Source organism: Pipra filicauda, unplaced genomic scaffold (assembly GCF_003945595.2).
Source record: "Pipra filicauda isolate LSUMZ 115617 unplaced genomic scaffold, ASM394559v2 scaffold6_size6359152_pilon, whole genome shotgun sequence".
Taxonomy (NCBI): domain Eukaryota; kingdom Metazoa; phylum Chordata; class Aves; order Passeriformes; family Pipridae; genus Pipra; species Pipra filicauda.
In genome coordinates this window covers 1378195-1400758 of record NW_024104865.1, presented here as the reverse complement: position 1 = coordinate 1400758, position 22564 = coordinate 1378195, and the positions used below count along the sequence as shown (strand labels likewise).

The following is a 22564-nucleotide window of genomic DNA, read 5'->3' as shown; positions in this document are numbered from 1 at the left end:
TGTCTCACCACAGGCAGTGAGGTTTTGCAGAGCATTTAGAAAGCCTTTGCTATAAGGAAATAAGACGCCTTGATCTCATCTCCCCAGTGCTCATTTTACATGGCTAAGCAATGAGGCAGGGAACAGCCAGGAGGGCTGAGCCCAGGCAACCTGAGCCAGCATTACAATATAGGGTCTCTCCACTGCCAAACAGGCTCTAGTGGGGTCACAGAGGAAATACACAGGTCACAAAAGTTGGCAGGACAAACACAAGAGACAACATACCTGCTCCAAAGAGCAACTGACAAAGATAACAGGCATCATATCTGCTCCAAAGAGCAATTGGGCACCAGCCTAACAAAATTCAGAGCATTTAAATAACAGTACTCTTCTGTCTCCATCTTTCAGGCGAGCTGCTGCTTTCATGACACCTCAGAGAAGTGAGCAAGATGGAGAAGCCCATGGGCAGCCTCACATCCAGCTTTTGACTGGGAAATGGGAGCAAATACTCCCACCCTCAGCCTACGGTCAGCCAACAGAAAAATTCCTCTTTCAAAGCTACTACCAACCACCCCTCTCACTAACAAGCTTTGCCCACATGGCAGCAATGGCCTTTCTCTCTTCAACAGGACACAAGTATGCTGGACAAGCTTCCCATGCCACAATCTTCAGAGGTGGAAAAACAGATGGGCTCTGCCATCAGTGCCATACTAAAGCAAACAAGCAGTATGAGGTACACAGTGTGGGAATGATGCCAAAACCCTTCCAAAGACACACTGCAAAACTTCTGGTCCTCGGAAATTTCCTGGAGGACAGGACAACTTTTTGCCTGGGAGGGACAGAAAAGAGCTCAAGGAAGAAGTCTATCCTTCAGAAACACTCAACACACAAACCAACTGCCAGAGCTGTGCTCCAAAATAAAAATGCATTCCTGGGACTGTGGTACTCACTTGTGTTTCCATCCTCCGTGGCAAGTGGAAGGGGAAACATGCAGGCGCTCAGTGTGTCACCAAGTCAGCCCTGACATTTACCAATTTCTGAATTTTTATTTCAGGCATCTCTAGGGCCTGTTTGTTTCAACACTATTGCAGAGAGACCACATGTCAAGATTTCTATGTATAAAGAAGAGATCTGTAGGATCACTTTCAATACATGAGCTGCTTCTGAGACACTGATTTCTGATAGCCCCATGCCCCAACTTAAATATTCAAAGATTTCCCTTGCTGACTCCGGGAATCAGACAACCAGATTTTAAGTTTAAAGTTGTGCTAATAAACATGAGGTCAACAAGTAAAAAATCAGTTTCAAACTGAGACTTGCAATCAACTACAGTTTACCTGAGGTGATTTTTATTCTTCACATTGAGAGAGAATAAAGAAGAAAACTACAAGCCCAGAAAGCACTTCAATTTTTAAACCCATGCAATGCACCTTCATTTGCCAAGGATTTGAAATGTCATAGCATAGATACAAAGCAGAACTCTTGGACACACTCATCCAAAAGAAAGATTTTTTTTCCTTTTTCCCAGACAAAAGAGCAGCCAGTTTTAAAAAACTGAAAAAATATTTTCCATAGACTCATAAGTCACAAGTCACTCTTATTTGCAGATGAGCCCAAACCTGAACTCCAAAACCATCACTCATGAGGAGCAGAGGAAACCAAAAAATGGTTAAAATGGACAGCTTGTCTCAGTGGCTACTCAGGGATACAAGAAGCAGGCAGAGCACAGGCACGCCTCCCCTTACACAAGACTGCCATTACACATTACCATGACAGTCAAGGAACCTAACTTTGATGGGAATTAACTCGGGGTCGAGGGCTCTACACTGCCAAAGGATAGCTGCTTCTCTAGATTCGTTATGTCTCCAGCAGAGCAATTGATGTGGCACATTTTCCATGTTGGCTGGGACAGGGCAGTGGGCCTTGCCACAGCCCACATGTCACGCAGTCAGATGAAGCCAGGCCATGCTGAGGGCCACATGCACAGCTACAGCCCTGGCGTAACCAGCCCTGCAGGCTCACACAGCTAACTCGGCCACAAGACCAACTGCTCAGACCCAGCTAGATGTCACCCCCTGCGGGGGTTATCCCCAGACCCCTGCCAACCTTCCCACCCCATACTCACCTACAGTCACTTCCCTGATTCTGGCCCCAGCAGCTCAGGCAGACGCCATGGCCCAGTTGGCTCGTTACGTGCATCGCAGTGAAGCACATCAAGTTCTCCATAGCCATGGCACTGCATAGTTACAGGAGCACACATATTGTATTTTACCAGATTGCCTCTCACAGCAACCCACCAAACCCTAGGGAAACCACTCTGCATGCATGAGGGGAAGCCCAAATACCACAAACCCCTCCTGTTTCTCTTCTCTATGTAAATGGATCGTGGCAGGTCAGAATGTCATATTTCCACCATGCCCCACTATCAGGTGCATCAGGAGAGGGTCCTCCTTCATCTCAGCTGCTGACTGCTCGGGGGTCAGGACATACTGGAGGGGGCCGGCACATCTTGGGATTCCAGTGACAGAGGGAGAGGAGAGGCAAAGGACAAATATTTTTCCTTGCTAAGGGATTTCAGGCATGGAGCAGAGCTGGGATGCTTTACATCGTTTTGAGAACAGGACCAGATCTGGAGTGGCTGTTGCGCGGTGCTACATCTTGTAAGGAGAGGCTTTGTGGTTAGCCATGAGCACATACTGCCTCCCCCCAAACAGCAGCAATATAACAATGTGTGGCGCTGCCACAGCATCCTCCTCCCGAGGATTTTAAGGTGCTTGGCAGATGATATGGACTCGGGCAACCTCACAAGCCCTCTGAGAGGGAGTAAAGTAAACGCTATAAAAACCCAGAAGGGATAAGCGGTGAAATGGAAGAATAAAACTCCCAGAGCAGCTTGTTCAAGCACACACAAGAAATCAGGGGCTCAGGGACAGCTTCCTCTGCCACTAAGGTGGAATCAAAAAGACAGGAGTGCTCTAAATCCTCTGTTTATTCAATTCAGCCCTGGCCAGCCTGAGAGCATTTTCCTGAGTGCCTAAAGGGCTACAGCAATAACAGGACTCGCACAGAGCTCCTCACCTCACTGTACTAATTTCCACAGTCCTGCTCCATAGAGGAGGATGCACAGAGATCCATAGAGATGCACAGCAGAGCAGACTGAACTGCTGGAAGCCCACGGCCCTAGCAAGCAGGAAATAAACATCCTTACTCTACCCATGAGCCTCAGTTTTGACTTTTGAGTTTTGGCAGCTGCAAGCAATGGCCAAGGGTCTCATCTGAAGGGTTTCCACCCTGCTGCCTGAAGGCTGGGAGTGTTCTGACAGCATTTTCCAAACATTCATAAGGCTTTCCAAATACTCATACATACATCTTCCACCCCCACTTTACAGCTGGCGAAAAGAGAGACAGCCAAAAACCCCAGTGCCAGTCGAGGGAGGAAGTGGAGAGCCCCAGTGCCCAGTCCCTGCCCCAACTCTGATCAAGCTGCTGCTTTTGTTCGCTTCCATGTGTGCATAACCAGCTGACAAATGGATCTGCAGCCAAAGAGTGACACAAAGTGCAGTTCCCAAACTGCTTCAGCTCCCGGGAATAGTATTGCTGGGCCACTTTTTGCTCCAGGGGCTGGTTTATTTTTTATGAAGCTATTGCCTAGAGTTGGGAGAGCTTTACTGATGCTGTTATACAGGCTGAAGAGAGGACAAATCACCTTCATAAACAGAGTAGAAAGATTCTCATCATCCTTAAGTCAGGAGCTTGATTTTATCACCTCACTGAGCCCAGAGATACCCAGGGAAGGCAGTGTGCGGCTCTCAATAAAACTGAAGTAGCACATGAGGGCACTGCTACCACTCCTAAGGATAGGAAGGAGGCCTGAGGGCTCTCATCCAACTACAACCCTGCCCAGACTCTAGTATGAGCCCGACTCACAGGCTATTGTCTCTGGCTTAAAAGAGACAAAACTCACGAGTGGTGTCCAGGTTCTCCAAACGGAGGGGCCTGAGGTAGAGGCTGGTAAGGATTGCACAATCCCTCAGTGTAATGCCATTCGTATCCCCCGGCCCGATGCTCAGAGCCCGGCTGGCCGGAGGACGGGCTTGTGAGAGGTCATGGCTCTTTGCTGGTCCTGACGGCAAAGCACTGTGATCACATACATGCCTGTGCGTATACATATGTGTATGTATGCGTCTCCGGAACGCGAACCAAAAACCTTCCAGCTGTTTCACCCGCCCTTTTCCCCGGCCAAGGGCAGTCGCTCTCAGCTGGAGGAGCAGAGCCCGGGCTGAGTGATAGCGGCGGAGACAACTCGCAAACACTTTACCCACGACATTACCCTGAGCGTGCCCACCCTGCTCCCCGATTGTAGCGGCTGCCATGGTGACAAGCGCGAACGCTAAAATAAACAGAAAACAACCCGAAGGCAAAGCGCAGCCCTTCGCCAGCTCACCCCGCGCCCGCCGCGGCGGCTCCCTCCCCGAGCATCCCTCCCCGCCACGGCAGGACGGGATGCCGGCGGCCGCCGCTCACTCACGATGAGGGGGATGGTCTTTTCCTCCCGGCGGAGCTCCAGCCTGCCGGCCGTCCTCTGCCCGCTCCGGGCGCCGCCGCTACCGCTGCCGGCGGACCTGCCGGCGGCCGCCGAGCGGGGTTTGTTGTCCTGCCATAAGTAGTAGAAAGTGCCCAGGATCCAGGCGACGGTCAGGATGGCGATGGCATTGGCCCTGATTCTCCTCATGCCGAGCGCCCCGGGGGAGCCTGGGAGCGCTGCCTCGACGGGCAGGGGCGGCTGTGGGAGGAAGGAGAGGAGGAGGCGGTGGCGGCGGCGCGGCTCCCCCCCGCCCCGCACCGCTCCGGTCCCGGCCCCGCACCGCCCAGCCGCCGCCGCCGGGTCCTAACGCCTCGCCCGCTCCGCCGCAGGGGGCGGAGGGCTCCGCGCCTCCTCCTGCTCCTCCTCCTCCCGGCCTGGACGGCGCGAGGAGCCGGGGCAGGCTGCCGGCGAGATGCAGCTGAGGGTACGCTCAGCGCTGCAGCCGAAGCGGGGAGGGGGCGGCAGGGCCCACGTGGCGGGGCGCAGGTAACACGGGCTCAGCCCCAGGGGGCAGCTGCTGGGACGCGGGTAGCACAGCAGTCTGCCCTCCTGCACCGCCTGCCCGGGTCCCTGTCCTCGCTGGCCCCAGCACCACGCGGTACTCGTGTCCGTAGGGGAAGTAACCAGCCAATACACCGTGGCACCCCATGGCACACGGGATCTAGGCATCCACTCCATGGAGATGAGCACATCTCGTACTGAAGCTCGTGTGGTTCACAGGAGCAAGGCTCTCGGGCTGATGATGGAGCTGCCCAAGCACCCGTTCCCATTGCTGCTACACACGACCACACAGCAGTCACACACTGGCACAAGAACTGGGCACCTGGGCCAGCACCACAGCCTTGAGGCCTTTCAAGCCCTGCAAGAGGGCAAGCATGGCAGTGGAGTGCCAACGATGATACAATTCCCCATTACAGGGCACTGCCAAAGCTACAGCAGTAAAAAGCTCACTGAATTCAGCCCTGAGGGCAGCTTAAGCAACAGACCATCCAGCTTGAGAAAACAAGCTTCATTTAGGCACAGTGCAGCTGTGGTGCAGCTACAGCTTAAAGGTAGCTTGTGAGAGCAGGAGGAGATAGCAATAAAAATTAGCAGTGAAGACAAATGCTTAGAAAATGTGGGTGCTTCCAAGGCACCTGATGAGGGGATTAGGGGATTTGCATTATAGTACAGAAAATGTCAATAAGGCTTCTAAGTAATTTTTTGCCCTACCTTCCTCCTGATCAAATTGCCCTTTCAGGTTTACCTGCACACTGCTTGTTTCCTGAAGTACAGTACAGTATAAAATTCATCCATCAGATTTGTACGTGCTAGCACTCAGGGCAGAATGCTATTTCTAGAACCACCACTTCCAGAAAAGAAAGAGATCTCCTAAAGCTATGAATATTAAAAAGTGCTCTTGAGAAGCCATTTTTGTGTCTTTGTCTGACAGGTAACATCATTTAGGAGATCTGGTGTCCCAAATTGCCCAGATAAAATTGAGGTGATCTTTGTTGCAGGGGAAAAGACAAGCATCATTCAGATTTCTCTTCAGAAAAATGAGGTATGGCTGCTTTATAGTTATGGTGAGACACAGTGCATGTTTTTGCAGTCATCTGACAGAAAATGTAGCTGAGCTTTCAACTGTGTAACATCTGGAGAACACCAAAAGGTTTTTCATAGCACTACTCTGACCTGAGAAATCAGGTCTGCTATATTTGTGGCCTCCAGGCACGGAAGTGCCATCCGAAACATGAATGTAAGGTCTGTCTAGACTCTGGAAACTGTTTTGAGTAAATTTATCCAGAGTTTAGCTAAGAACATATGAAGAAAATTAGCATCAGAGTTCAGGGATTAGAGCAGGTCATGCTCCAGAGAGAAACCAGTGTAGCATGTTACGATGATAAATTGGGATGAGAAGACTTGCTCAGAGAGAAGCAGCTCTGCTTGCCTGCAGCCAGTCAGCAGTTGAGCTCCTCATGGCATCAAGGGAAGAGCAGCCCCAGTTCAGGAATTTTCCCAGGATTTTTCACAAGAGATCACTCCTCAGGGAGTTTCTTCTGCATGGGCAGAGCAGAGTGCCCAGGAGGTGAGACGTCTTAGGATGTTTTCTCTGAACTTGCTGCCACCAAGTGGCTCCTTCTTCCTCCTCTGGCTGATCCCTAGGCTGGACACTCACCCTCCCTGGTGAAGCTCCTGGTCTTTTCCCAAGCAGGGTCAGTGGTCTGCTTCCATGTTAGGAAGAGGTTGGTAGGAGTGGAGGAAAGCAATTTGCCTATTGAAGGGAGAGGACTCACAGCTCATCCCTGATTTCGGTTCAAAAAAATGAGGGAGAAGGGGAAATGTTTGTCTCAATGGGCAGAAAGAGATGAAGTTCTTTCCCCATAATGGAGGAGAGGCCCCTCTGATAGTCTGACCATGACATCTCACCATGCTTTTCATTCAGATCCAAATCATACCCCTATAAACCTCTGAGACATGTTTAGCCATACCAAAATGCCAAGATGACAGAGTATGCTATCCTCTACCATGTGCTTGTTGAAAAGAAAAGAGTTAGAAAAGAAAAATGTTACCTGCCTTACTCATCTACGTTGGCCAAATTCCTAAACTCCCTGAAATACTCTCCTTGTCTGAGAAAGCTTTCTCATACTGGTCAGAGGGCATGGGTATGTGTGTGGGCTTCTGAAAGTCCATACTGCTGTGCTGCAGGTCATATATCACCCTCCACATCCTTGGCCTCAGACACCATTGGGAAACTGCAAGGTGTAACAGCTTGTCTTGATCATGCCCTGCCTAGAGCTAGACACTGTTCAAGTAGTCTCCAGCCCTTCACTGCCACAGGCACCACAAAAAGGCCAGTCAGATAAATTTCTCCCCTAGGAGGGGCTTCATCCCTAATTTATCCTGATGCTCAATCAGAATAGGTACAGATGGTGGATGCCAATTAGTTCTGCATTTGATGGAAGATAAGTTGTCTAGGGTGCCATATCTGCTGGCCAGGACAGAAATATGTTCCGGGCCACATTGTTTCTGGTCAGTGTGCAAACAGTAAGGTGATGGAGGACAGTGACTTAGGGCCAAATTAAGTCAAATAGCGTATAGTTAACTGGAAACCAGGATTTCAGTTGCTTTAAATTGTACAATGAAACATTGTCTTAAGTGTTGTTTAAGGTCACTGTAATCTTAACATTACTTTCATGGGCATGTTTCTTAAGGAAAATGAGAGCCTACAGAAGAATTCCCAGTGAGCTGTAATTAACAGTTCCCCATTGCACTTGTGCTCTTCAAGTATGAAGAGAAAAACACCTGCTAGAAGGCTAACAGTGGCAAGACAGTATGGAAGAGCCAGGAAAATCTTCAGAGATGGTTAGCTGGGATTCAGGACACCCTCTCTACCCCCTAGGAGACAGTGCCATTAATCCCCTCTAAGCAAGGTAACCCACCTGTTTTGCCACCACAAGACTAGATGCAGCCTTAGTGAGGAGTGGTGTTACGGCAGAATTGGACAGGAATGATCAACAGCCCAGAACAATGCTCTAAATTCATACACCCATTGTACAATCTTTTAAAAGTGCAGAAACAGAATAAATATTTAAGTAGCCATAATTACATATTAATACAACTTATTAACTAGGAGATCCATGTATAATCAACTTGATTCATGTTGCGAGCCTTGCTCTCCCTCCTACCACTTTTATCTCCTTTTCTCACCTCAAATCATTTACTTCTCTTCCTTGCTGCATCTTTTCTAGGATAAGAATTTATTTCCCACCTTCATGGTAAAGCACATAGCACTTTTTATGGTACTCAGAATTAATTAACAATAAAATCTTTTTATTACAATCAGATGACAATTTGCTCTCCTTTACTGGCATCCCATCACAGCAATGACTGTGACCTGAACTGCAATTTAATCCTCATAGAAATTCAAGGCTTTTGCAGCTCAATGTAGCTACCGGGTTAGTGCTTGTAACTGTCTTCTTGGCTGCAAAGGAGGAGCAGTTTGAAATGCTCTTTTGGTAAAATGATGAAACTCCTGTCTTCCACTACAGAGGAATTCCATGTGAAAACACAACAATCAGGGAAATAACCTGTGAAAAATATCCCACCCAGTTTCTCACACATCCCATAAAAGGGGCTTGCACCCTGCACAGCAGACTGGGTTTGAGTATAGTGCAATGAAAGATGCTTAACTTTCCTAAAGATCACAGAAATGTATTTTTGAAGCTCTATTACTGAAAATGCCTTGGGCAATTAATGGAAAACTTTCCAAAACATTCCAGCCCTTGCACTAAGCATGAGAAACTCCAGGCTGAAGGGAGGCCAGAAAGAGGAGTGATGGATCAGTCAACTCCAGAGCCATTGCAGTGCTGCTGCAGCAAGCCTGATGCCATAATCTGCCTGCTGGCATCAAAGTCTGTCTCCAAGTGGCAACTGGAGTGTATAAAAAAGCCAGGAAAGGGGTTGGAGTCCAGAGGACATCAGACATCCCTGCCTGTAATATCAGGAGTACAATCCAGGAACAATAAGATATTAAATATTTATAAGTTTCTAGCATTTCCATCTGTGCTATACTGGAACATCTTTACTCCCAGGGAGGTGGGTAAAGCAGACATCAAGGATGGCAAGAATATTTATTGAGATGACAGCCCTGGTGGAGTTGCAGCCGGTATAAACTGCTGACCTGCAGCAGGTCAGCAAGCGGCTATGTCAGTCTGGAAGACACCAGGGGCTTCATGGGGCAACGAACAGACAACACCATCCACATGGCACTGTTTTTGATTGAAGAATAAGGTACACAATCTGAGCCTGACAGCATTCCTCTCTATAAACAGCAATCCCAGTATTGCTAAGCTTCCACAAATACGCCGCTAAATTATTTTGAAGATCTTTCAGAAATGAAGCTGCTGTTCTTTCACGACTTTAGAAAGTCATCCAGGCTGGGAACCCTTTGAACTAGGATCATGCAGGTCTGGTCATTTTGGAAAACTTCAGCAGTGACAGCTATGCCTGGGAAGACTTGGATTTTAAATCCCTGCACAGCTCCAGCCCCCAGTCGCTGCCGGTACTGGGACAGGTCAGCAGCTTGTGTGTCATGTACCTACCTCTCCTTGCTCAGCTCTTCTCATTAGTCTTATTGGGGTTTCAGTATTAACATTCAGTGTTTCTCTCCTACACTCAGGTTAATCACTGAGGCAGCATGGGAAGATAAGAAAGTCAAGGTGACCTGTGCCATATTGCAACCCAAAGTTAATGAAGCACTAAAAGTAAAATGACAGTCAGGGTGGCGAGAGAAGCACTAGTGAGAGCCAACTCCCTGAAGGCAGCTGGGATCTCAGTGCAGGTACATGTAACCTCCACGGCAGCCGGCCTGACTTTGATGCTGCAAGGTGCTGGGAGCAATTGGCTCCGGCCGAAGGTAATGAGCTTTTTGAGAGCATTTGCTTTAGGGAACTGAGTTTACATCATCCCTGTTTCATATCCCCACACTTGCAGACCCTTTCCAGCCCTAACTTCTGTAGCAGGCACATGGGGCTCCCTGGTTTGCAGATCAGGTCCCATGGAATGAAAAGAGATTTGAAGGTACAAACTTGAGGACAGAATTTTTCTCCAAAACCCCTCAGTGCTGGTGACAGCTGGCTGACAGCCTCACCATGAAGACACCTGACACCAGAGGCTGTCTATTATAAAACATCCCAAAGGACTGCTAGAAAATGTAGCATTTGGGACATACTAGTAAGAACATAAGTTACACTGAATTGAGGGAAACCAATGGTTCATTTTGTCCTATTACCCTGTCTCCAGAAGTTGTCTCAAGACATGCTGTTCAGGGAGAACTCATGAACCTGGCCCCTTCCTGCAGTCTGTCCCTTTCATATTCCCCTGGCATACCTGCTCCTCTTTTATGGGATGCCATCCTTCTATTCCCTATAGGATCTGTTTATGGCAATAGAGCCTATACATTTACATATTCACCTTCTTAACCTCTTAATAGCATCTGCTTCCACCACCTGTTGTGACAACAATGTCCACACTTCACTACATGTTGCACAACAACACTTTATCTTTTATATGTTGTAAAGGAACCTCCTACATGCAACACCAATTGCCCCCTGGACCCCAAACAGTGGAATTTGGTGCATGGCACTTCTCCATTCACCTTATTCACTGCCTCCATGATTTCTGCCCTCTCGGCTAGCCTTTCCTTCCCCAAATGGAGGAGTCCCAGACTTTTTATCTGTCCTTGAAAGGCAAAGGATTTCATCATTAGGAAGTAACTTTTATAATGCACACTGTACAATATAGAAATGTAATAAAGATTACATTTGTAATAGTAATAGGGAAAGTGAGATTCATATTCTTTAAATAGTCACATTTTAGGGCAAATATTTTTATCCTCCTCTATAGATGAATGCTTTGGATATGCTGAACAAAATGACCTCCACCACTTTTGCATATAAGAGGGGATAGGAATTATGAAATAAAAAATTTCACTATTTAAAAATGACCCCTCATTTTTCCTTGTAATTGTCTCCAGTACCTGAATGCACGATTTGGCAATGAAGAGCTGTCATTGCGGAGCACAGCAGTCAGAAAACAGAGTGAGGAGGGGGAGAAACTGCTTAAGCCACTGTAAATGAAAGTGGTACTCTTTCATTTGAACACTTGCATGTCTGCAGAGATGCTCAGCACATCACTGCAGTATTTCCAGATACAGAGATACATCATGACATGCATATGCATGCTTGCACATTTCACACCCTTAGATTAGTTTTAAGTCAACTCAAGTTTACAGCAGACACCGCTTTTTCTGGTGCTGGCTGAAGACGAGGAAAATATCTCCCACAGGAGCTAAGAACCATTGCAAGGATGACCATTTCTGTTTGAAGGTCACAGCGAGATCCAAGAAATGTGCCGTCTCTAGCAAATATATAACTACTTGCACATGTAATTCCTCCACAAATGTGTCCACTGCAGCATACTTTTCCCCACAGACAGAGGATGAAAAAGGCTCTGTGCAACAATTATAATCATATTGCTTAATGGCATACTGAAGAACTTACAAGCTATTTTACTGCAGTAAAATCTATACTGACAAAAATAGCTATATTGATAGGCCCAAGTTTTAAAGCCCCATGTGCAGTATATGCAATCTCAGCCTGCCAACAGTTATGTTACCATACATAAGTGTGATCCTGGTCTTTCCTACTTCATTCCCTGGCTTTTTTTCTGCTCCAAGCAGCTGGCTCAGCTAGGCAGGCTTTATCCCAACTCCAGCACAGAGCAAGTTCAGACCCCACCATCTCAGCACCTCAGACACATGCTGGGCTCTCATGTGCTGTGTTCCTGCCTCAGCTGGGCGGCAGCAGCCCCTGTACCTGTGTCCCCAGTGATGGGAGGCAGCTCTTCCCTTCCTGGCAGTTCTTCCCCAAGGGCAGCTGAGGGCAGCAGACACAGAGGGAAGGAGGCACCAGATTCCCTTTATCATTAGGTGCAGGGAGGAGCTCCATAGGAGGACAGCTGTGTCTCACAGGGCCATTTGGTCCCCAACCAGCTCTGAAGGATGAGTTTGCTTTGACATGTTTCCAGCTCTCAGGAACTTCTGCAACCTCCCCATGCACAGAGAAACAAACACTCCACTTCTTCACATCTCCCTCCTCCTGCCTTATCCTCCTTAATGTTCTTCATAGCTCCTGGATCAAAAAAAAGAGCTAAGAATAAGCCATGTGAGAGTGTAATCAACAGTGAGGGAGGGAAGAGATGTGTCTTCTGATTGTTAGCAGAAAACTAGCCCTGTCATTAAATAACACAGTCTGAGGGCCCTCTGTGATGCAAGGAGGTAGGAAATGGAAGGTCTGGACCAGCAAAGCTGAGAATGACAAATGGGAAACACAACGAAAAATATCCATTGGATCTAGAAATTAAAGAATTAAAGTCCAGCCTCACAGAGTCTCAGAGGGAGGTGCCACAAGAGACTGCTAACCAGAGGAGTGATTTTGGGGAAAGCCAGGAATTCCTCAGTCAGGTGTCCCATGCATTGCAAGGAAAATCCAGGAGGCTGTTCCTCTCACAGGCACACTCAGCACTGCCCTGGCTGCTTCAGAACAAGCCTGCTGGAAAGAGGAAAGAGTCCAATTAACAAAGCAAGTGAATATTATTTGTATGGTGAGGAAGAAGAGTGAGAACAGAAGGTGGATTTCTCTTACGGCAGACAAAGCAGAACAAAAACTGCCTTACAAAAACTTGGTGAATATGGGCTTCTGTGGGAGAGGAAAAAGGATGACAGAAGAGCTGCTGTCTGGGGTGCAACTAGCACCATATCCATCTAAATCTGAAGTTGTTTTAAATCATCTGCAACAGAAATTATTTGTGATGGTATCATTGTCCATTCATCATGAGCTAGGGCTCACCCAAATTTCCATCCATAGTTAGATCACCGGCCACTACAGTATAAATAACAAAATTTGCAATTGATTTTTGGCTCAGTTGCATTTCTTTCACTAATAAAGCATTGGAACCAGCAACCTGGCACTGCCTTCCATAGACTGAACTGAGGCAGACTATGCACATTCATCTAGGTGCCCATTTTTTTTGCCCCAGACTGAGCAGAAGTCAATAAATGAGCTGCAGCCAGTGTATCAAGATACAGAAAGGGTTTCAGTTACTTTTAATTTTATGCCTCTGCTTATTTTGTAGTTTCTTGACCTCAGCCCATGTGTAATGCTTTGGATATGGATTTATTGAAGTCAGGATTTCACAGCTTTGAGCATGATTCAGAATATAGTTTATGGATGCCAGAGAAGTCAGAAATGAAAAATTTGGACAGACAGACACAGACAGACAGGAAAGCACTTTTCTTCTGTCTCTGAAGACTGATCAGCTGTGGCTCTGAAAATCTTGTTCAGAATTTTGGTCTCCTCAAAATGCCCCAATCTCACTCTATTTCTGTTGCTCAAAATCCAACTATTGTGCCACAATCGGGAATAATTTTTTCCAGCCGTATTACACTGTTTCCAGTTGCACTGCACTTGAGATGCAATGCCCTACCACCACCCCACCTGCTGAAGCATGAGCTTACCTACATCAGAAAGGGCATCAGCAGCCCTTTCTAAGGATTTGAGGTTTTACAAGTGATAAGAATAGACTTCCCCATGGGAGCTGTCTGAAGGAGCAGTGACGCACTTCCTACATTCATTGTGTGTGTTTTGTGTCTCCTTGATATGATATTAACAGGGAACAGGAGCAAAAGGTGAAATTGTGAGGTCTGCAATGACTGAAGTGAGAAGCAGAGGAGCTCCATTCCCCAGTACTGCCTCTTACTCCTTTGCTCCCGAGGCGGGCTGGTCCCTGGTGCTGTGACAACCGTCCACCTCAGTTCAGTGGCACTCCAGTGCCTAATTCCTCAGCAGGCTCCTTTGTACCAGTTTTCTGGGTTGCAGCAGGGGTCCAGGCTGCCAGCAGTGCATAAATGAACCTCGCCTGGAGCTTGAGGTGAGACACAGATTTAATGCCTTCTCTTTTGTCAGAAAAATGTAATTTACTCACTACATGTATTCACTGTTAAAAGAGAGAGGAGCTTGTTGATATACAAGTAATACTGCTTTAATACACTGATAGCATTAAATCGGTGCAGCTCACTCAGAATGGACACAGATGCTGGATTTGAGGTGTTAATAGCACTACACTGCCAGGGCAATGAGCTTTAAACATATAACAGGCCTCTGCGCCCCCCTTGACAGCATCAGATCAAATTTCAGTTAGATAAACAAAAAGACCATCCAAAAATCTACCTCTAATCAAAATAATAATTAATGTTATGCAAGCAAGGTCTAAATTTCTGCCTATCATGACGGAGACAAATGCATCCAGAGGGTCCTATTCAGTCTATACTGGCTTAGAAAATAGGTCACTTGATGCATCTCAGTGGGCATTAACAGGCACAACTAGTAAGGGCCACTGACATTTAAGTTTTCACTCTTGAAGACACAGCCATGGTGTTCCTCAAGACTGAACAAGTGATATCTGCTCATCTGTCTCTTTGCCGCTGTTGTCCATTTCTGCACCTGGCACATGAACAAGCCACCTTACAAGTGTATTGTCTGCACAGTGCAGCTGTTCATGAGCAGGCAGTTTCAGTAGGGGCAATAAGGACCACAAAAGCAGCTCGAATTCCTTCCTTGTCTCCTCCATGTCAAATCTCCAGAGCGCCAAGGCTAGCACACATACACAGAGGGAGTTCCTACTCCTCTGCCACACATTGTAATTGGAAAGTATGGTTATATGTTTCCATAACATCTTTTTATGTCACTATCACCACAAGCCACTGAAAAATATAGGAGGGAGGGTGGATAAGCCCTTTTTTACTTACTAAACCAGCACACCTAGAGCATCCAACCTTTATTGTTAAAACATGCAAAATAGCTTGTTAGCACCAAATCTGCCTGAACACCAGCGCTTCATTCTCGCTACATTTACTATTACTCTCTGCATCTCCCATCCTTAAAAAAACAAAGAGCCAGCTAGAGAATAGAGTATGTCAAAGATCACTCTGTGTGACAACTTTGAAGTTCTTCCTTGTAAAACGCACTGTTAACTAAATGACAGTCCCTCCATGCAGGAGCCTTTCTGAAGCAACCTGAAGCAGTATTGTATCAATCAGGGTCTTTCTCCACCCTCTTCAAACCCTAAATGCATTTTGGGAATTCATGTTTGTAGAAAAACATACAGTCACTTTAGGTGGCATTTTTCAGGCAACTCATTGAGAGTCTACTCACTGCCATGTATTTGGAGAGGGGAAGGTGAAATTAAATTCTGCTGACCATACAGCTCGGCTCCAGCAAAGCAGCCACTGCCACGTCTTGGTGATAGGAGGCTTGCTACAAAAATTCTGCCTAGCTCTCTTTACCACAGGAAATATCAATCAGTTTTCACCCTGAAAACATAAAGTGTGAAAAACAAACTACCTAGGGAGAACCAGACTCTCACTACTGACACCAAGGTCAGAGAAATTGTCTCAAACTAACTAGATTTCAGCTTCAGTCCAGTGCAGCAATTCCTACATCTCCATCCTCAAGGATCATATGGGGTATTTTTTTGTGGTGTGCCTAACATACAGCACCCCATGACTTTTGTAATTCCCTTCAATTGTGTTTTTCAGGCTCTCCCCTTCATCTTTGTTAAGGATAGAAGTGAGAAAATCATGCTGGTTTTAATGGCATATAATTCCCATCTTGATTCTAGCACAATTTGTTTCTTTGTACAGCAGTTCCATTGAACTTCTCAGGGAAAAAAAAAAACACCAAAACAAAAAACCAACAAACTCACAGGGATTTTATAGAAAAATAAGGCTGGTGAGACTCCACTGTCTCCCCTAAGTGAAGTTCTGAGATTTAAAAAAAATGAGCACTTATTTAACAAGAGAAAGTTTGTTTAGGTCTGGAGGTCTGTTTTTGTAATTCTTCTCAAGGGAGCAGGGATTACTGGAAAGCTACTAAGTTGTATTATTAAAAAAAGTCCTCATTTGACTTCTGTGTTGTTTTTTGAAGCATTCGACTGGAAGCACAAAGTGTGGTGCTAACACATAGTGTGAGGAGCAAAGGGGAGGGAACATGTGCCAAGGTCACCTCCTCAGCAGTAGCAATGTCAAGCTTCACAGCAGTGATATAAAACCTCCCTCTGATACAAGATACCACTTACAGCTACTTTTTAAAGAGCTATAAAAATCCAGAGCAGGCGCACGTTAATTAAAGTAGTTCAGAGAGAAGCTCTGCATGCCTGTCTTGGCAGCAGGTGACTGAGGGCACATAGCGTGGAGGGGAGCAGAATGTCCATGGACAGAGTTAGCTAAAATATTTTAGTTTTTACCACCTCCAGGTTTGTCAGTGGGCAGCACAGATGGTTTGCAGCTGGGGAGCCACTCGGTGTGCTTGTAAGAAAGCAATGTGACCTGTGTCATGCAACAATGCATACCCTAAGGAAGCTTTTCTTCATGACTAGCACGTCTCCTTCATTGACATTTAAGTCCATAGCCTCCTGTCCTAGCTAGACTAGAAAGCAGACCACAAAAATCTCCCTCCTCTTCACCACAATATGTATCTTATTTACCTTCTTGTCTCTCAGTTCTTTGTTTCCTCTAGACAAACTCAGTTGTTCTGGACTTTGTTCGTAAGCCACATTTCCACACTGATGTCCCCTGCAGAGCACAGGACTCTACTTCCAGAGTGGCAGGTCTTCAGCAAAAGAGATAGTGAGAAGGACAAGGATCCCATTCAGCCTTCCTTCAGCTCCTTTCCCTCCAAGGTTAGGGTGAGGCAGGCCAAGAGACAACCGACGTTATGACCCAAGTGCAAACCTGCTAGCTACAGCAACTTCTCTTCCTTGTCCCCTACTGCAGCCCATCATGAATGTCCTAGTTAGGACAACTGAGACCAGTTCATCATGGCATGGGTGTAACCCAAAACTGTGTATTCTATAGCCTTCCATGCCATTTCCCAGAAACTGTTGTGAATAGACTATTCGCACCCTCTGCCCATAGAGCCTGACTCCTCAGGCTATAAACTAGGTGTTAAGAGGCCTGTGAGATAGGAGGATGCTCTTGTCCTCACACCCTTTGTGGAACTCCCCGCCCTGAGGGAAGCACTGAGCATTTCTGCCTGAACTGGAGGATATATAATCCTGGAGTCTTGGAACATTTTCAACCACTCTGTGGGATCCAGAGAAAGACTGCAACAGCTCTTCCCCCAGCATCTCACTGCAATCACCACTTTTGACCAGACTGCAACAGCTCTCCCACCAGCAGGTTCTTCCCCTCTCCCCTTACTTTGGACTCAAGCGGGGCCCAAGGAACACCACGTTGTTCATGCCCCAGGGTACTGGGTTATACATTTGGGTTTTGTGGGTTAAGACCAATTGTTTGTTTGTATGATTGTACTTACTGTATTATTTCAGTAAATTGTTATTCTGACTTATAATCTCTCCTTTGAGTTGAGTTCATTTCCCCTGCTGGTTAACTCTTAAACCAGCACAATGAAAAATAAGCTTTTGCTATGAACCCACTGACTAGCTAGAGCTGGCAGCAAAACACATCCAACAGAAGGATGGTGGGTAGCAGGAAGTTTTTCTGTTTTAACTGGTGATTATTCCAACTGAGTGAAATACAGATAACCCACCTTTTTTAGCTCTTAGGTTTATCTACCTGTTAGACAAACATGCTGCCTTCATTGTCCAAAACTGCAGGAGGACTTATGTGCTCCAATATTTCACTATACACTGGAAACCTTGAAAGCAGTGGAGCAGAACTGGGGGGCATGGAGCTAATGGTGCCAGAGCCCAGCGGCACTAAGAGTCCCAATGCTCATTTGCAAGGCAGAGAAAAAAACAGTATTTGGGTATTCTTGAGGGTCTAACACTCAGCATGACCTATGGTGCACAGAACATATACTTGAGGGCCGTTTTTTCCTCTGTACGCAATCTGTCAAGAGATGGGCGGTCTAATCTGATATTTCCCAGGGCTCTGTAAGGACTTATTAAGTTCCAATTTTACTGCTTGGACCAACTCTTCTTCTAGTGTGGGAAAAATATTTGTAAAATGGAGCTGGTCTTTAAAACACTAACACAGTGCTTTGAGACATGCAGCTGAACAATATCTAGTATTGCTACTCTTATATCACAGGAGAACCAGAGGGGGACAGAAGATAGTGTAATGCTTTTACAACATATGGAAAACATTATCTGAATAGCAAAAATCTGACATAAATCTATGCACACATACTTATAGTTCAGATTTGAACTCTCCATAGCCCTTGCTAGACAAGTAGGGATAATGATTCTTTTATTCATAGTGCATTGAAAGAGAGTCCCGCTCATATTTTCACACGCCCCAGCAGTCAGTCTCTCTGCTTTTATTTACGGCTAAAAGTCCTGGACACAGTCATGGCAAAAAGGAAAAGCAACTGGCAAGTCTCAGCTGATGCAAAGTACTGTCTGACATTGTTTTCAAAGGACAATCAATTGGAAAGGACTTGCTGCTAATCAATGTGAAACAGATACATGTCAAATTCCCACAGAGCATGCTGCAATGTGAAGTAGCTTCTTAGAGCAGCAGGTTTTTTGTGAAGGGAGCTTGGACAGGCAGTTTTTCTCTTAGGCCTGCATTCCTGACAGCTGCCTAGTACCTTTTTCTCAGACTTGTTACATTCATGTCAAGATATATAAATGCCTTCTCTTTTTTTGCTCCTTAACTACTGCACAGTCTTTCAATTTTTTAAGCAAAGAAAGATAGAAACCATATTTTCCATCATCTATAGCGGAAGCTGGAGTTTTCCCCATACAAGGAAATGGTTTCTTGTTATCTGAAGATGACATCTCTATTTTACAGTAAAAGCCTCCATTCTCTTTTTTTTTTCTGTTATTTTTACTCCCTCCATCTCAAAGCTGAACTTATCGAATAGCTTGCAAAGAAAAGTAATAAAAGAAAGATGGTTTTGCTCTGTTTCCTGGCGACCAACACCACTGAGACCCCAGGTAGCATTACGATGGCTAATTCAAGACAGAAACAATCTCCATTACAGTTAAGTGGCAAGAGAGGATGCAGCACTAACCTTGGCACAGAAAATCCTTGCCAGAGCTGCCTGCTCTTCACGGCAGAATTCACAGTGATAGAGGAATCTCTTTTGAATATGAGAAATTACATTCCATGCATGTTTATTTGGCTTTTGGGGGGGGATTTCCTCTACTAAGCTTAACCATGTTGGCTCTTGCATTACCCTCTTTATCTGTAAAAGCATTTAACAAAACTCCCTTAATCCAGGTCTAATACAAGAGGACACACTGTGGCTCCTTTAACAACTCCCAGAGAAAGCTGGGTATGTTGTCTTTGCACTTACCTCAAACTGCCTCTACCCTTCTCCCGAACAATGTACCCCTGAGGGTGGGGAAAAGTCCTTGTACAAATAACATGATACTTGAAGAGAGAGAAAGGACTTTAAAAGTGGCACGTACTCCCCTAGAATACCAAGCAGAATAAAGTTTATGTCAGCCTGTGGGAATGAAGAAGGTCATACAGGTCTGGGCTACTTTGGAGGCCTGATAGAAGGAGGAGATCAAGGAGCAGTGATGGGAATTGATTTCCTGGTTCAGACTAGAGGTGCCTCTAAATCAGTACAGAACACTGCAGACTGGCAAGGGCTCCTGGTGGCTTCTCATTAGAGACTCCCTCCATACATGCAATAGACCCAGTTCCTCAAAGGCATTTAGGCACAAGGCCAAGGCAATGAGGTACTTCTCAAGGCTAACCACATTGCCTTCACTGAAAAACTCACACCAAAACCATGTTAGAAATAGTGCAGAGTTCAGATATTCCCTAAGGAGCCAGAGCAATAGAAATGCAACAGGAAGAGAGCTTCCCATCCTTGCCATTACTGAATACCAAACAGAGAAAAATGCAAGAAGCCCACAGGGATATGTTGTCTTCAGTCCTGTCAGTCACAAATGTGACAGCTGGGACCTTTAAAGACTGTCAAAGGAGGAAAACCAAGGCACTCCAAATGCCAAGTCTGTCAGCAGCATAATTAACATGTCATATATGATCTGCTCAAAAATGCAGCACTTACTGCATCTCCAACAGACAATTAAAAATGCTGCTCAGCCGGTAATTCCTGCACCTTGCAATAATGTCTAAGTTACTGAAAAATCAAGAAAAACACAAACTGTAGTGTTTGGGAAGACAGAAATCAGTTTGTAGCCCATAGGGGAAGGCAAACTAATCTGCCACAGGGGCTGCTGCTACTCCCACTCCAGAAGACTGCCTCTGGAAACATGTACCCACTAACCTGAAAGAACCATTTTGAGGCAGGTGGCACAAAGCACCAGGAAAAAAGGGAAGATTCCTCTCCCCCATCTCTGGCAGCATATCTCGGACAAACAACTGTGAAGTGATGAGCAACAGAAAGAAAAATCCCATATTGTGAAACCCAGTCCATACAGAGAGGCATTGCAATTCTTTCCCTTCACAGACAAAATGGATGTGCATGGTTAAGTGAAGGAGGGTCCTAGTTAAGGTAAAATACTTGGAGCAACCTAGATGAAAGCTCAGGTTGAGAAAAAACTAGGGTGTTTTTTTTTTTGAAAATGTAGATGTGTAGCCATCATGACTGATCAACATGACCAGGCCAAGGACAGCATCTGAACCCATTATTCAAACATACCTGAGCAAACTTGCTGTCACATTGCTTAGAAGTACAGTATTGCTGCTAGCATGGGCTCTTCCACAGCTGATCTCTGATACACAGATCAGGAAAAGCACTGGAAAGGGAAATTCAGAGGGTGAGGTCCAGTGTTACTGTAAGGAATGATGGACTCGTATGGACTGGGTGAGACATGGGGAAAGAAATAAAAGGCAGGCATGCAAAAAAAGGAAAAAAGAGCTTCAAAAGTGGTAAGTCTGGTAAAACAGTAAATTTTTACAGAATGTAACAATTACCAATGAAGACATACAAAGAAGTTTTATCTATAGACTGACAGAAAATTTAAAATCATAATAATATAAAAATAATATATTTATGCACAATAAATAGATCATTTCTTCTCCTCTTTCAGATTGACTTAAAATGATGCAAGTTAAGAGTATCTTACAAATAGCAAAGAATCGTAGTTTATAAAATATTTGTGAAGTAAGTTTTCCTTGCCGGTTCCTATTTCTGAACAAGTGATTTGGAAAGAAACCTCTTCAATGATACCTCTGTCTTCTTAACAATAGAGAACCCATAGTCCAATTCTTGTCTCAACATTATGTTCTTGTCTCAATAAACAGAAAAGACCCTAACCCTATGGTCTGCCAATCAGTTCCATTAAACAAACCAGTTTTATCAGCAGTTCCTACATCAGAACAAAGGGAGAAAAAGCAAAGCAGAATAAAAGATGTGAGATACACCTTATATTCCCGATGACTGAAAAGTAGTTTCTGAGCCATGCAAAGAGCTCTCGACACCCTGATCAGATGGAGACAGGATATAGCACTATCTGAACACATGCTTAAAATGCTTTGGAGAGAAATAGTTATATCCAAGCTGCTGCTGTAGGCAGGAGGTTCTTGCTGAGATTATAATCAGCTGTGTGAATGAGCACAGAGACAAACCACATTTGGCTAGATGAGTTTTTGTTAAGACCTGCCAGTGATACAGGAAAGAAATAAAATTGCCCTTATAATGAAAATGGTCTCATTTGCAGCTCTCTGATAAGTAGTATTTATCATGAATCTTTGATTCCTCATGCTGCTATTGCAGTTCCTCTGGGATGACATTAATGTACCATTCCTCCACGGCTCCTACTTAACCAGTGTCTGCTACAAACTGGATTTTCACCCCTGGCCTGTGGAATTTCTTGAATTATCTGATAAGAGACAGTTTCAGCCATGATCACAGCAGGTCCAGGATTCTGCCCAAACATTATAATAAAATGTGGGTCAACTGCGCTATACGCAGTAGTGTGAAATAAGATAAGGGTTTTACTGAAACTTCTTTACAGAGACATATAAAAGTTGATAAGAGCTTCATCATTCAGTAGAAGCACACTCATCTCATGCAATCAAAATCATCAGAAGTGATTTTACAGAAACGAGTATGTATTTTTAAAAAGTTATATTTAACTAAGGTCTAGCACCAGACAAAAAATGAATATTTAAGAAAGTGAGACAGCAGCACATTTTAAAAACCAACAGTAATAATTAGCACACACTAGCTTATATTTTCAAAGCATTTTATAAACACATGTATTAATTAAGCCTCACAACACCCTTGTGAGATAATTACGTACTATTAGTCCCATGTTAGAGGTAGGGAAACGAGAATGGAGCAAGTATGACCTGCTCACCACTACGCATGCCAAATCCAGGTACAGAACACCAGATTTTCCATTTTTTTGCCATATGTGGTCTGCTCTCTTAAAAGATGCTGGTCTTTAATTTAAATTTGTTTCCTCTTATTCCTTTTAAGAAACCTGTACTTATTTCAGTCTGATCTGAAA

At 45.2% G+C, this 22564-nt stretch overlaps 1 protein-coding gene across 3 annotated transcripts in view; it reads right to left on the bottom strand.

Moving 5' to 3' along the window:
- The window catches only part of GALNT16 (polypeptide N-acetylgalactosaminyltransferase 16), a 74103-nt gene extending 69293 nt beyond the window's left edge, over positions 1–4810 (bottom strand). The window contains exon 1 of one of the 3 annotated variants that reach the window (XM_027717054.2): positions 4508–4810. In XM_027717054.2, coding sequence (XP_027572855.2) covers positions 4508–4711 — 204 coding nt within the window. In that variant the 5' untranslated portion in view covers positions 4712–4810. The other 2 variants (XM_039388978.1, XM_039388979.1) reach the window with 2 other exon arrangements.
- Positions 4811–22564: the final 17754 nt, after the last annotated feature.